Source organism: Paroedura picta, chromosome 10 (assembly GCF_049243985.1).
Source record: "Paroedura picta isolate Pp20150507F chromosome 10, Ppicta_v3.0, whole genome shotgun sequence".
In the NCBI taxonomy this organism is placed as follows: Eukaryota; Metazoa; Chordata; class Lepidosauria; order Squamata; family Gekkonidae; genus Paroedura; species Paroedura picta.
In genome coordinates this window covers 46,831,541-46,844,912 of record NC_135378.1, presented here as the reverse complement: position 1 = coordinate 46,844,912, position 13,372 = coordinate 46,831,541, and the positions used below count along the sequence as shown (strand labels likewise).

The 13,372-nt window shown below is 41.6% G+C and overlaps 1 protein-coding gene across 3 annotated transcripts in view; it reads right to left on the bottom strand.

Moving 5' to 3' along the window:
• The window catches only part of FSTL5 (follistatin like 5), a 437,209-nt gene that overhangs the window by 167,747 nt on the left and 256,090 nt on the right, over positions 1–13,372 (bottom strand). For all 3 annotated transcript variants that reach the window (XM_077299983.1, XM_077299982.1, XM_077299984.1), the window contains exons 5-6: positions 12,039–12,235; positions 4,187–4,307 (exon numbers count right to left, since the gene is read on the bottom strand). In XM_077299983.1, the coding sequence (XP_077156098.1) occupies positions 4,187–4,307; positions 12,039–12,235 (318 nt within the window). The remainder of the gene's footprint in view (positions 1–4,186; positions 4,308–12,038; positions 12,236–13,372) is intronic.

The window sequence follows — 13,372 nt, the reverse complement described above, 5'->3', positions numbered from 1 at the left end:
CTAGCGTTTTCTTGGCAGACTCAATATGGGGTGGTTTGCCATTTCCTTCCCCAAAAATATTAAATAAATGAATATAAATAAATATAATCACCTTACAATCTCATGGCCACCTCATGAGAAGGAAGGGCTCCTTGGAGAAGAGCCTAATGCTGGGAGTGATTGAGATCAAAAGAAGAAGGGGATGACAGAGAATGAGGTGGCTGGATGGAGTCACTGTAGCAGTTGGTGCAAGCCTAACTGGACTCCAGAGAATAGTAGAGGACAGGAAGGCCTGGAGGATCGCTGCCCATGGGGTCACGATGGGTCGGCAACAACTTTGCACCTATCAACAACAACAATCACCTTTCCTTCCTCTCCCCACAACTGACACTCTGTGATGTAAGTAGGGCTGAGAGAACTCTGGTCTGTAAGAACAGCTCTAACAGGACTGTGGCTGCATACGGAAGAGTGGTTAATCAAACCCTGTTCTTCATATTAGACCAGTGGTTCTCAACCTTCCTAATGTCACAACCCTTTAATAGAGTTCCTCATGTTGTGGTGACCCCAATCAAAAAATTATGCAAGGGTTCTTTCACAGAAATTAAACCAAAACTAACCAATGGTGTGAAGATCCAATGTTCATAACTGTATATAAATAGTTCCCCCCCCCCTTGGTTTCTCAGTTCTGCCTCTTGTCCCATCATGTTGATCTCTCTGTTTTCTGCTGCTCCAGACAGATGAATGATCTATCTCAATCTATCCAACAAGGCTGTTGTGTGGATGGTACCCACCCCCAGCCAAACTGTTGCAACCCCTGCGAAAGGGTCATTTGACCCCCAAAGGGGTCCTGACCCCCAGGTTGAGAACCACTGTATTAGAGGATGCCACAACAACCTGACTCTACAGAAATATAGAATCATAGAATAATGGAATTGGAAGGGACCTCCTGGATCATCTAGTCCAACCCCCTGCACTATACAGGACACTCACAACCCTATCGCTCACTGACTATAACCTGCCACCCCCTTGAACTTTCACAGTATCAGCCTCTCCGTCAGATGGCTACCCAGCCTATGTTTAAAAATTTCCGAAGATGGAGAATCCATGACCTGCCAAGGAAGCCTGTTCCACTGAGAAACCACTCTGTCAAGAACTTCTTCTGGATGTCTTGACAGAATTTCTTTTGAAATAATTTCATCCCATTGGTTCTGGTTCATCCTCCAGGGCAAAACTAACTACTCTGCTCCATCCTATGGCAGACCTTTAAAAACTTGAAAATGGTTATCAGATCACATCTCATTCGCCTCCTTTCCAGACTAAACAGACCAAGCTCCCCCAACCTTTCCTCATACGTCTTGGTCTCCAGACCCCTCACCATCTTTGTTGCCCTCCACTGGACCCGCTTCAATTTCTCTACATCCCTCTTCAGCTGTGGTGCCCAAAACTGAACACAGTGCTCCAAGTGAGGCTGAACCAGAGAAGAGTAAAGTGGTACCATCACCTCCCGAGATCTGGACATGATACTCCATTTGGTACAGCTCAAAATCCCATTTGCCTATTTAGCCATCGAGTCAGACTGCTGACTCATGTTCAATGTATGGTCTACTAAGACACCTAGATCATTTTCACACACACAACTGCCAAGACAAGTTTTCCCTATCCTATATTGGTGTATTTGGTTTTTCCTACCTAAATGCAGAACTTTACATTTGTCCCTATTGAATTTCATTTTATTTAGTTTAGCCCAGTTCTTGAGCCTATCAAGATCATCCTGCATTCTGATTCAGTCTTCTGTTGTGTTTGCTACCCCTCCCAATTTAGTATTGTCTGCAAATTTAATAAGTACCCCCTCTAATCCCTCATCCAAATCATCAATGTTCCACAAAATCATTCAAAGGGTTATTTTATTTATTGAGTTGGCTGGAGACATAGCATAGTAAGGGTAAAACACTCCCTGGCACATAACAGTTGGTATCAGCAACATTCCATTGTAATGCTTTTTGCATCTATGACTTTGACACACATTATTGTTTGCAAAGTTGCTCTTCTACCCAACCGGAGATGGACAGACTCTACAAAGGAAGCTATCGGTCTCAGTCTGCAAGACTTCAGAGGCTGTTAATGATAGGACATTTTGAAGGCTATTTATTCATAGGGTCACCATAAGTTAGATGAGGCTGGACAGTGCTTCATACACACACAAGCACACATACACTGCAAACAGCAGTGAGCCAGTGTGGGAAAGGTGAACTTTGTCTTTTGAGAGCTTCTAGACTTCTTTTTATATTGAAAATGTTTTCTGGAGATGATTTAGCTCAGCTCTGTGAATTTGTTTAAATGGAAGTTGATTTTACAATTGCATAATCAAAATCCCTATTGGCTTAGAGGTGCCAAATCATAAAGCTCACAAAGTAATTTTCAGTCATGTTTGATTCTGAATTCACCATCTTCGGATGACAGTCAAGGCTCTAATTAACTACACTGCTGGGGGGGGGGGAAATCTCCTACTAGGAAATCCTAATGAAACAGCAGTGATAATTAATCATGCTAGTATCATGCTCCTGTTCTGTCTATATATTTAAACAAATTTAATTGCCTAAGACTTTTGAAAGGGGATATAAATCTGAATCCCTAGAGGTCCTAAACACAAGAGGCATATATTGATATATTTTAAATGTTTTCTTTAGCTAGCAGCCATCACTTTTCTTTATAAAAAAAGGAAAGAGTTTTTTTCTGTCTGTTTTTTAAGATTCATCATCAGTAGTTCTCAACCTTTGGGCAGCTGAGTCTCCCCAGAGCAAGGGAAAAACAAAACTAAACAGGGTCTTGCTAAAATCAAGATAATTAAACACAGAGATAAAAAGCCTACTGCGTAACTTGAATAATTAAAAGGTATTCATACCCTATCAATGCATGCTTACAAGTAAGCTAGAGGTTCCACTACTGGACTACTATTCGGGGTGTGAAAACAGAAATTACTCCTGATTAATTAAATTAATGAGGAGGGTTTTTTTTGTGTGTTAACGGCAAAAGTAAAAAAAAAAGTTAAGTTGTTCAGAAAAGTTAAGGGTATGAGAGAGAGAGAGAGAGAGAGAGAGAGAGAGAGAGAGATTTCCTTCTGCTAAGCTTCTTTGCAATGGAGGTTCTGGCAGAAGATCTCCTTTAACATAGGAAGGCCTTCTCCTTCAAAGGAGGACTTGGACTTTTCCACACTGGGAATTTGCCCTGCCTTACCACTTGTCTGGTGGTGGGACAAATTCCTGGTTCCAGACCGTTCCAGGCCTAGCCTAACTCATTTGCCCCAGGGCAAGGGAACATTACCTTTTTTTGCCCTGGGTGCCGACGGGGCCTATGTTGGGCCTGGGCCATGGGGAGGGAAAGAGTCGGGCCATCCAGGCCGGGCCCATCCCCACCTGCAGTAATGAATATGGCATCCCGGAAGGAACAAAAAATGCCTCAGGCAGCTGTCCTGTGCAGTATGGTGGAGCCACATGGGGTGCTTTTAAATAAAGAATGGGGTACTGTGTTGTAATGCAATACCCCATTCTTAAAAATCAAAATCAGCCCCTGCTGCCCTGCAACACAGCGGAACTTTGCCACGCTGGCTGACTTGTTTGGAGGCAAAAATCTGGGGCAGACCAGGTACAATGGGGAAAACGATCCCCCGTCTGAACCCAGGAAGAGGTGGGCAACCTGCCCTGGCCTGAACACCTGGCAGCAGCCTGGTGTGGCACCGCCAATGCAGAATGGATCTTAGAAGAACAGATTATATTGGTGAGAGTCTGTTGGTCAGATGCAAGTATGTGCAGAAACTTGCTTGACGGTAGTTCTGGCATGTGGGTGCATGATATATGAAGTTCTGTCATGAAGGCACATGGTATACATGGAGGACATTGGATTGCAGTTTTACAATTTTTGATTTTCATTGATATTGTTAAACCACCCTGGGCAAATGGGAAGGGAATACAAGTTTCTTTTTGTAAATAAAATTCATATATATGACAAAAACAAATGTCTTTAAAATGTGCTATTATTATAAGTTTAAGAAACAAACAAGCTCTGAACAAAATTTTTATAGATTTCTTCAGCAAAGGTTTCAAAGATTTAAAATCCAGTGTTCTGTTTCAAATATTACAACATCAATTATATTGAGTGGAACAAAACCAGAATTAAATGTTGGCAAAAGAAAACAAAGAAAAGTACTCACGAAATGCTCTATAGAATTCTTCCAAGCCAAGGTGCTTGTCACCATTATAATCATCATATTTCAACAGATCGAATAAGGAGCAGTCAGATAGATCCTTCCCAAGCTCATCCTGTTTTATTACCTGACAAGAAAATTATAACCATGAAATTGCACTGGAGCTCTAAGAATTGGATGGTATAATTAAGTATTTTTAATAATCATTTAACATATTGTTTTAAGGATGCCCCAGAGCAATGAACTCTAGTGTGCAAAATCTGAGATTTCCAGAAGCTTTGTCATTGCTTGTTGTCATTCGTGGAAAAAAGTAAATACAATTCCACCGATTCTGTACATTTAAATTTGGAGTACTACAGGCATGCATATGAGCATATGATCTAATACAAGAAAAGACAAATTAGGTGTCCCGTGTCTTTAGAAGACATGCCAGTTTAGTCAGCTTCATTTTGATCAACCCTACAGGTCCAAAAACTGACAAAATTGTATAACACATCCTATTTGTTTGTGTTCAGCAACAATATACCCACAAAAAGAATATAAAACCAAAACATGTTTAACCAACAACTAATAAGGTTTAGATAAAACATTTAAGCATGAGGAAGCCACTAAGTTGAATAGATCAGTCAGGTCAGAAGGGGAGAGGAATTAATTAAAATTAAGAATTAAAATATCAAAAGCATGATGAAAAAGGTTAATTCCATTCTTTAAAAGTAGAAGGGAATAATTTAATTTTTCAGTTCCAAAAGGCAGCAGTGAGGCATACTTGAAACCACTATTATAAAGATCCTGCTTCTAAGGGCAAAGTACAAATTGTACACCGATTAAGTATTGGTGTCACACTCGACAGAATTATACCTTTCTAAGTCCTCCTATGCATACAAGTATAGCAAGCTTCTTTTGTCACTATCATTCAAACCCAAAGGACAATGCTTAGGTGGGAGAAAACCATATATAATCTCAATTTAGCAATTTTACATCTTTTCTAAAGGTTTAAGATAGTTATCACCCTTGGAGAAGGGAAAGGTGTAATTCACATGAAAATATTTTCCACTGGGTCAGCATTAAGAATAAGCCACAAGCAGCAACTACATTAACTGTAATAAAATTTCCAGGACTCTGGCTATTTACATCATCTCTAGACATTAAACACCAATCATAAATTTAGATCTGCATACCCTAAAACAAACCTTTAAAAACAACATATAGAACACTGAGACGGACTGCTTCTTCTCCTGAGGTTGAAAGATTATAGACATATTTCTGTTTCTTTTTATCTTGTCTCCCATCCCCCCCTTTTTTTTTTGACCTGAGGTGTTCAGGGGCAACAGTTTATCATTTACAGTTGCTAGTGTTTAGTTTTATTTGTTACTAGAAAGAAAGCCCATTTTATCTCAAAATAAAATGGGCGCTAGAGAAGGAAGTTTGGGGGGAAGGCCTCGGAGGGCGAAGGGCTCCGTTGGGCTCATAGCGGAGCCTTCTGGCGGCTGGTCACCGGCGAGTTCAGTGGGGCCAGGCAGCAGGCGGAGGGTGGTGAGTGCAGGCGAGAAGGCCGGCAGGGCGTCTTGGGTCCGTGGAGGCGTGGAGCTTTCTGAGTGCGGGGAGGCGCGGGCGCGTGTTGAAGCGTTGCCGGGGCAGCGATGGCATGTCAGGTTGCGGCCTACCTGTTGTTGGGCGGTCGTAGGCCCGACGGCAGCCGTCAGCCATTGGCTGAGGGCGTCCGTGGCTCCGGGCGGGCGTGGCGGCTAGTGGCGACGGTTTGGCGGGCGGCTGGAGCGACCGGCGTGGGCTCAGCGTTGGTGGTGGAGGTCGCAGCAATGGGGGGAAGCGGCGTGGGAATCAGGCAGAGTGCATGTCGGACGCGGAGGCAGGCGGGTGGCGGGGGCATGTCTGGGCGAGGCGATGGTTCGCGGCCGGCAAAGGAGCAGAGTGGCCGCGTCTTTGACGCGGCCGCCCTGCTCCTCTGCCAGCCACAAACCATATGGGGACGGAGCGCGGGAAGGGAGTCCAGGGCACTTGGAGAGGGCCAATCAGGAGCCGCGAGGACGGGTCCCGCCCTAACTCCTCCCCACAAGCCCTTACTGTTTTATTTAGTCCACGGCGCCCCGCGCCACGGGACGTTTAAAGATGATGATCCAAGATCAGCAGTCAAGAATAGAGATGGGCATCAACTGGAGCACAAACCAAATTTTCCTATGGAAATGCCTCAGTTAATTCCTCTTAAACCAAGGTTCAGGAAAAACGCTCCCTCAGCCATTTCATAGACTTTTGTCTGGTTCAGGGATTCAGCTGCAGCCATTTTAGGCAGACAGTAGGTGGGTGTGGGTGTCCCACTGAAATGGCTTGCATCCATTTAAGGCTCAAAGCTGAGAGGTGCATGGACCCCACACTGCCAGCCTGAAATGGCTGTAAGGCATTTTGACCATCGTTTTGCTTCCGCATTCCCCGCACTTCCAAGCAGGAGGGAGCAAAATCAACCATCTGGCAGCAGGGCAAAATGGACCAGCAATTTCTTTCTTGATTTCAGTAAATTCTCATCCATCTCAATGGCAATAAGATGACACCAATTAAATTATATAGCTGCTCTTTTAATGGGTTTGTTAAGACCCCTGCTAGCAACACACTTGATTGGTTAATGTCAACTGCATAGCAATCCATTTCATAAGGTATAAAAGAACTTTCATTTATACAGATTGTATCTGCGTGTTGGCCACTTCTTGATTCTGAACCAGATTGGGGCTTTGCTGGCTGGAATACCTGCCTGGGACTTTGAAACTCTGCTTGAACTCAGTCTGATCAGGTAATATCTAAATGAGAGAAGCAATATTTGTAAGGAAGCCTTAAGTTAGGTATTTAGCTTTTATTATTTTACAAGGGGACAATCCCATTCTACCCCTCACATATTTTTCTTGCCATACCCAGTGCAGTCCCCGGACTTCCCTGCAGCAGCTGCTTCTCTGCAGCCAGCTCAAAGTAGTTCTGGGACAGCCAGGTGAGGCTTTCTTCCCTGTGTCTCATCCAAGAGGGCCTCCCCCACCCCAAGCTCTCTGCCACTTTCTTGGAGCAGCCCTGAGCAAGTCAGTGGTGGCTTCCTCCCCCACCACCCTGTCGCCATCAGTAGGTCTCCTGGAGCAGATCTGGACAGGCTCACTAAAGCTTCCCTTCCTCACTCTCTGCTCTTAGTGGCTTCCCCATAGCTGCTTCAAATGGGGCTGCCAAGGCTCCCCCTCTCATCCACTCCTACTGGAAGGGTTTACCAAGGCCTCCCTCCTTTACCTGCTAGCAGATAAAAGACACTGACTCCATGGCAACCAACAGTCCCATTTCTAGCTGCTCTACAACACTTTTTATTTGGGGGAATTTCAACCCCCCTATGTTTTATTTTGTTTTTAGTTTTGTTTTAGATTTTTCTGCAATTTAGGGGGGGGGTCACCCAAGTTTGCAGAAAATTATCTCCTATTGGCCCATTACGCATGGCTGCTGAAACGGCGATTTTGGGTCACATGGAAAACGCGGAGGGGGAAGACGCGAAGCACACTGGTTATGCACGGAGCGGGGCGCGATGGCGGCAAAACCCAGAGTAACCGATTATGCACGCAGCGATCCCGGCGCCGCTTCTGGTTGCGCCCCGGTCACCCGGAAGCTGCGCTTTCTTCCACGTTTCGCTGACACTGCTTTTTCGGCGGCATGCACTGCAGCTGTGGCCGGTTGCAGCCGGCTCCGTGCATTATCGGTGATTTTAGTCACCGCCATTCCACCCCGAATGTGCATTATTCCCCCCGTGCATAATGGGTCATTCACTGCTCTAATATTGCATATCTCTGCACATTGTTTTAATAAAAAATGAATTATATTTTGTGGCATTCTTGGGATTGGGGGCTTCAAGCTGGGTCTAGTACTTTAGTTCTTTATTTGCTACAGCTACCAGAGTAATTGCTTTGTGGAAGCATTCCACCCTGTAGAGTTGACTCCTTGATTTAGACCCAAGTTGGCTTGAGACTCAGAGTTTCTGGCTGGTTGGTTAGAAAAGAGTAATGCTGGTAGCACATTATCCTGGGATTGTGAGGATTTACTCTCCAGCATTTTGTGGCTTTGTTCTTGACCAACCTGTCAACTTTGTAGAATAACTTTTGACACATATTGTATTTAAGTGCCTTTCCTCTATAACATGACAACTGGAGGAACACATCTCTTCTTACAACATCAACTGGTTCGTACATCTCAGAATTAAAGTGTCACTTTGACACCTGCAGTAACTGAAATTGAATTTAGAATTATGCAATAAATTGCAATTGCTTTAACTACATATATCAAACAAAAGGGGGACTGTCAAGAAGAGCATCTACCTTGATTGATTCTTATCAGTATGGTCCAAATCTGCTGAGTTACAAACTGACCTCAATCTCTGCTACGTACTCTTGTTAGGTGATCATTGGGGATTTTATTTTACCAATAGATTCGAAAGAGAGATATGGAGCACATTAGTCAGAACCTGGAGGAACAGAATGAACCACTGACCAGTCTGTTAATGCTACTACATGATAAGTAAAATAATTTATCCAGGATATCCCCCAAATATGAATATTTTAATAATAATATTCTGGTTCGTGCATTTTATGGTTTGCAAGCTTAACTTTTTTAGAATACTCATTTTAGCAAATACCAGAAACAACATTATACCTTGTTACATTAATAATGAAGGATCTGGGTTATGAATTGCTCTCCCTTACCCTGAAGGTCGAGCCTCTTGTGGCGCAGAGTGGTAAGGCAGCCACCTGAAAGCTTTGCCCATGAGGTTGGGAGTTCGATCCCAGCAGCCGGCTCAAGGTTGACTCAGCCTTCCATCCTTCCAAGGTCGGTAAAATGAGTACCCAGCTTGCTGCTGGGGGGTAAACGGTCATGACTGGGGAAGGCACTGGCAAACCACCCCGTATTGAGTCTGCCATGAAAACGCTAGAGGGCGTCACCCCAAGGGTCAGACATGACTCGGTGCTTGCACAGGGGATACCTTTACCTTTACCTTTTACCCTGAAGGTATATGTTTATTCTTTTAGCTGCTATAAGGCTACTTTTTCATATATTTAAAGGAATATTTCCAACAAGTTAAGCTAAGGATCCATAATGGTGTTGCCAGAGTTCATATTCAGTAGATTTCGAATACAAATACTGGAAGATTGTTATGTGAATAACCAAATTCTCCATCTTAGAGAGTTTAACATGTGAAAAGAGGAAAAATGCTTCTTTGACTGCCAGTAGGAACAATGGCAAATGTAATTCCCTCCTTCCAGCACAACTGAAAGAATAGCAAGCATAGACAGAGCCCAAGAACAGACTGGAAAATGAGTGACCTTGACCTTGGCAAATACATTTTCCTCTCACTGGCACTTGAGTTGCCATGAGGTAGCAAGGTGCATTGCCAGAAAGCTTTTTGCTAGGGCTATAGCTGTGGCTATAGCTGGAGACCTGGTCACTCTATTCTTGGTTCACCCTGGGGTTTTTTTTCAGATAAAGCGGGCCACAGGTATCCTGACAGTGACTGTGACTCCCTGATAGAGGAGGATTTAAAAAAAAAACTTTCTATTTGTTTTTATCTAGACTCTAATTTCTACAAGGAGTTACATTATACATTGGATCCCATGGCAACACAACTGTGAAAAATAAACAGTGGCATTTTCCAGCGCTTTATATAGTAATATATTATCTAAACACAACATTTAAGCAACAATGTAAGTGCTCATAATGAAAAAGGATAAAAGAACATTAAAAGGAGACTGCCTTGCTTTAACACAGTTATAATCAACTTTACCCATAGATTTCAGCAAATATTTTTTACTCTTATTTCACAGTGCTACTCTACCAGACTGATTCTGCTTGCACAAAAGCTGTCACTCATGGAAAATGATACCTTAGACTTCTAGTGTACATACACAGAAATGACCAGCTTCTATTTGTCTTAGAAATGAAGATTGATTTATATTCCAGTCCCTGTAATGTACAAATAGATTTGATTAAGTATCTACAGGACCTTTTATTTCTAATGTTAAGAGAATATTTGTACAGGTGATATTTGCTCCAATCAAAGACACAAAAGCCCTGATTAAACTCCCACAAAGCTATAACTCTGGAAGTATTTTAGTATTGTGGTAGGCTATTTCCTCCTTTCCCCCCTTTTCAAAATGTTAAAATATATATATAAACAATGCTTTTGATTAGAAAGTACAGCATCATATGCTACTGTCATATTTTGTGTGTGTGTGTGTGTGTGTCTGTGTGTGAATTAAATTTAATATGAAGTCTAAGAGTTGGTGTGCTGGGAAATATTAACATGGATATATGAGAAGCAATGCATCTAGCTGTAGTGTCACCTTACTTTTTGGACAGGTAAGTCAAGCACAATTTGCAAAGGGCCTTTTTTATTGAAAATATTTATTTCCTGCATATGGATCTCCCAAGTGGCTTACAATAAAACAATAATATGAGTTCACCATCCCCTTCACTAAAGGCTACTCTAAGGACATCTACTATCATTCATTTGTAATCCTTTTCTGTCTATTCCCAGTCTTTGAAACACCTTTTGAACAGTCAGGATAGTTACTAAGACTCCCACCTGTGCCTTGCCCTGCTTTCCAAATCTGGAAATGAAAGAATTTATTATTATTATTATTATTATTATTATTATTATTATTATTATTATTATTATTATTATTATACCACCCACCCTATCATAGAATCATAGAGTTGGAAGGGACGTCATGGGTCACCCCCTGGACTTTGCAGGACACTCACAACCCTATTGCTCATCATGTAACCATCCACCCCCTTGAACCTTCACAGAATCAGCCTCTCTGTCAGACAGCTATCCAGTCTCTGTTTAAAAATTTCCAAAAATGGAGAACCCACCATCTCCCGCGGATGCCTGTTCCACTGAGAAACCGCTCTGTCAGGAACTTCTTTCAGCTCAGGGCAGTTCACATTGTACCTCTCATACACAATACAGTACAATGAATATTCAAATATTTCCATAAACCTCTGGTCTGGAGTTTGTGATATTCTGAGGGAGCAATGTTTCTGCTCACACCATACTGCAAGCCTCTTGCGTGGAGGGTCTTGAAACGGTGTGAACCACCCTTACCAAATAAGATCCTTTATTACTTGCACATGGGTCATTGTATGGATTTGAAGGTTTCTTTTCGCTGAACATAAGTCAGTAGCATTATAGGCACAGACTAAAAAGCAGTGGGAGGAAGAAATGCACACCAAATGGACAGTGAGACATAGTAAATCGATGATAAATGACCAAATGAGTCATCTACTAAGGAAAAAATGCAAAAAGTAAAACTTTCTTTGGGGAAACAGTACTCTCACACATGCTAAATAATGCACATAGAAACAAATCTCAGCAGCACCAACTTACAGCAACATAATCCTCCTAACTTTCCTTCGTTCAGTCACCATATTTTATCAGGGGAAAAAAACCTAGTTTCAATTAAAACCCAAACTGATACAATCAAGTTTGCTGATTCATTCTAATATATAAATCTCATCTGGAAGCCTTTTTGCTATTACTCCTTCTGTTCAGGGTATACTTTCCAGAAAATGTGGTCTCATAAATTGGTAAACAGATGTTACTTCTAGGCCTTAGCCATGTTGCTAAACACATATTTCCTGACTGTGTGATGGTAAGGACACTGTTTTTCTTTTTCTGCATTTCCTGCCATGCTGCTGTAACTATTACAGAAAGCGTATGAATTTGGGGAAATCCTGTCACATGTCACAATTTACTAAGATTGCACTAACCTAGTCAAATGCACGTTTGTAAAGTCACATTTCATAATGAAAATGAAATCAATGTGCTTACCTGTGTTAGTTCATTACTGTCCACAAGGCCATTGTTGTCTGAATCATAATAATTAAACATCTGATCCACCAGTAATTTTTTCAGAGCCAATTTATCTTCAGCATTTCTTTCTCTTGCTTGTAAAAGGTATCTTCTGTTTTGTAGATCCAGCAGAAAATTCTTCATCTTGTTGTAGTCAATCAACTTACAGTTGTCTCCTGCCAAGTTAATGCCATATTTAAGATTATTTGTACTGCCAAGTGGGGAGGAAATTTCTATGGAAGACAGTTTCAAACTCTCTGTAAACAGATATGTTATAGTTAGATTATTTATGTTCCTTAAGCGTATCTGAATATGCCCAGATCAGCAGATGCATAAGAGAAGATGGCTGCTATGGCTACTTTCGAAAATTCTAGAACAACCCTGTGAAGATAATTTTGTGCACATATAAAAAGGCCATCTGTCTAGTCAGCAATTAAACACATGCCCAGAGTATCAGTGGCTTTCTAGAAGAGTTCTGGGACTGCTCAGGAACACTGTGATATCAAACAGAAATGATAATCAGAGGATTGAGAATAATTTCACTTGATGTAAGGCAGGTAAATTTCATTCAGAAGATAACTGCAATTTCTGTTTGGGAGAAAACTTAAAGTTTCATTGAACTTAATCAACTAGAGTTCAATTTTTCTACTTTAAAATGTCAATATAATTATCTAGGTAATCATTATGCATGCAAGCTTTGTCCACAGAATTCAATCACTTCCTAATGATGACATTTTTCATATGTCTTTGAAAATCATTTCAGTTCTCAAGTATGAAGAATGGGTCAATTACTAGAGCTAATAAGGCTCACTAAACAGAGGTAGAAGAAGGAGTTAGAAAAGTGTCATCATCAATGTGTCAAGTTTATTTCACATAAATGATGATATATGAAAGAAAAAATCATAATTAAAAGCCATCAGTTACTTCCATTATCTATTTAAAAGTAGCAATTAAGGACTATCACACTCTGAAATGAGTTCAGGTATAGCAGTCAACATCACTCTTTGGATTTAATTTCTCACTGTGATTATAAATTAAACTGGAAGTAACTGGCCAGAGCAGATTCACAACAGAAATTTGGTTGGAGTTCCACAAGGTAGGCAAAATGTACACAAAACCTATATTGATTGCAGGCAGGTATACAAAATAACATGGGGCTGGCACATACATGCCATTCAGTGGATTTAGTTATCACAGGAAACAGCATCAATGCTATCATGTGCCTTTTTAAAAATGGGCAATAGTGCAAGAACCCAAATTTTAGAAGCATCAATGCAATTCTTGCATCACCAATTATGTACCACCAATCATGG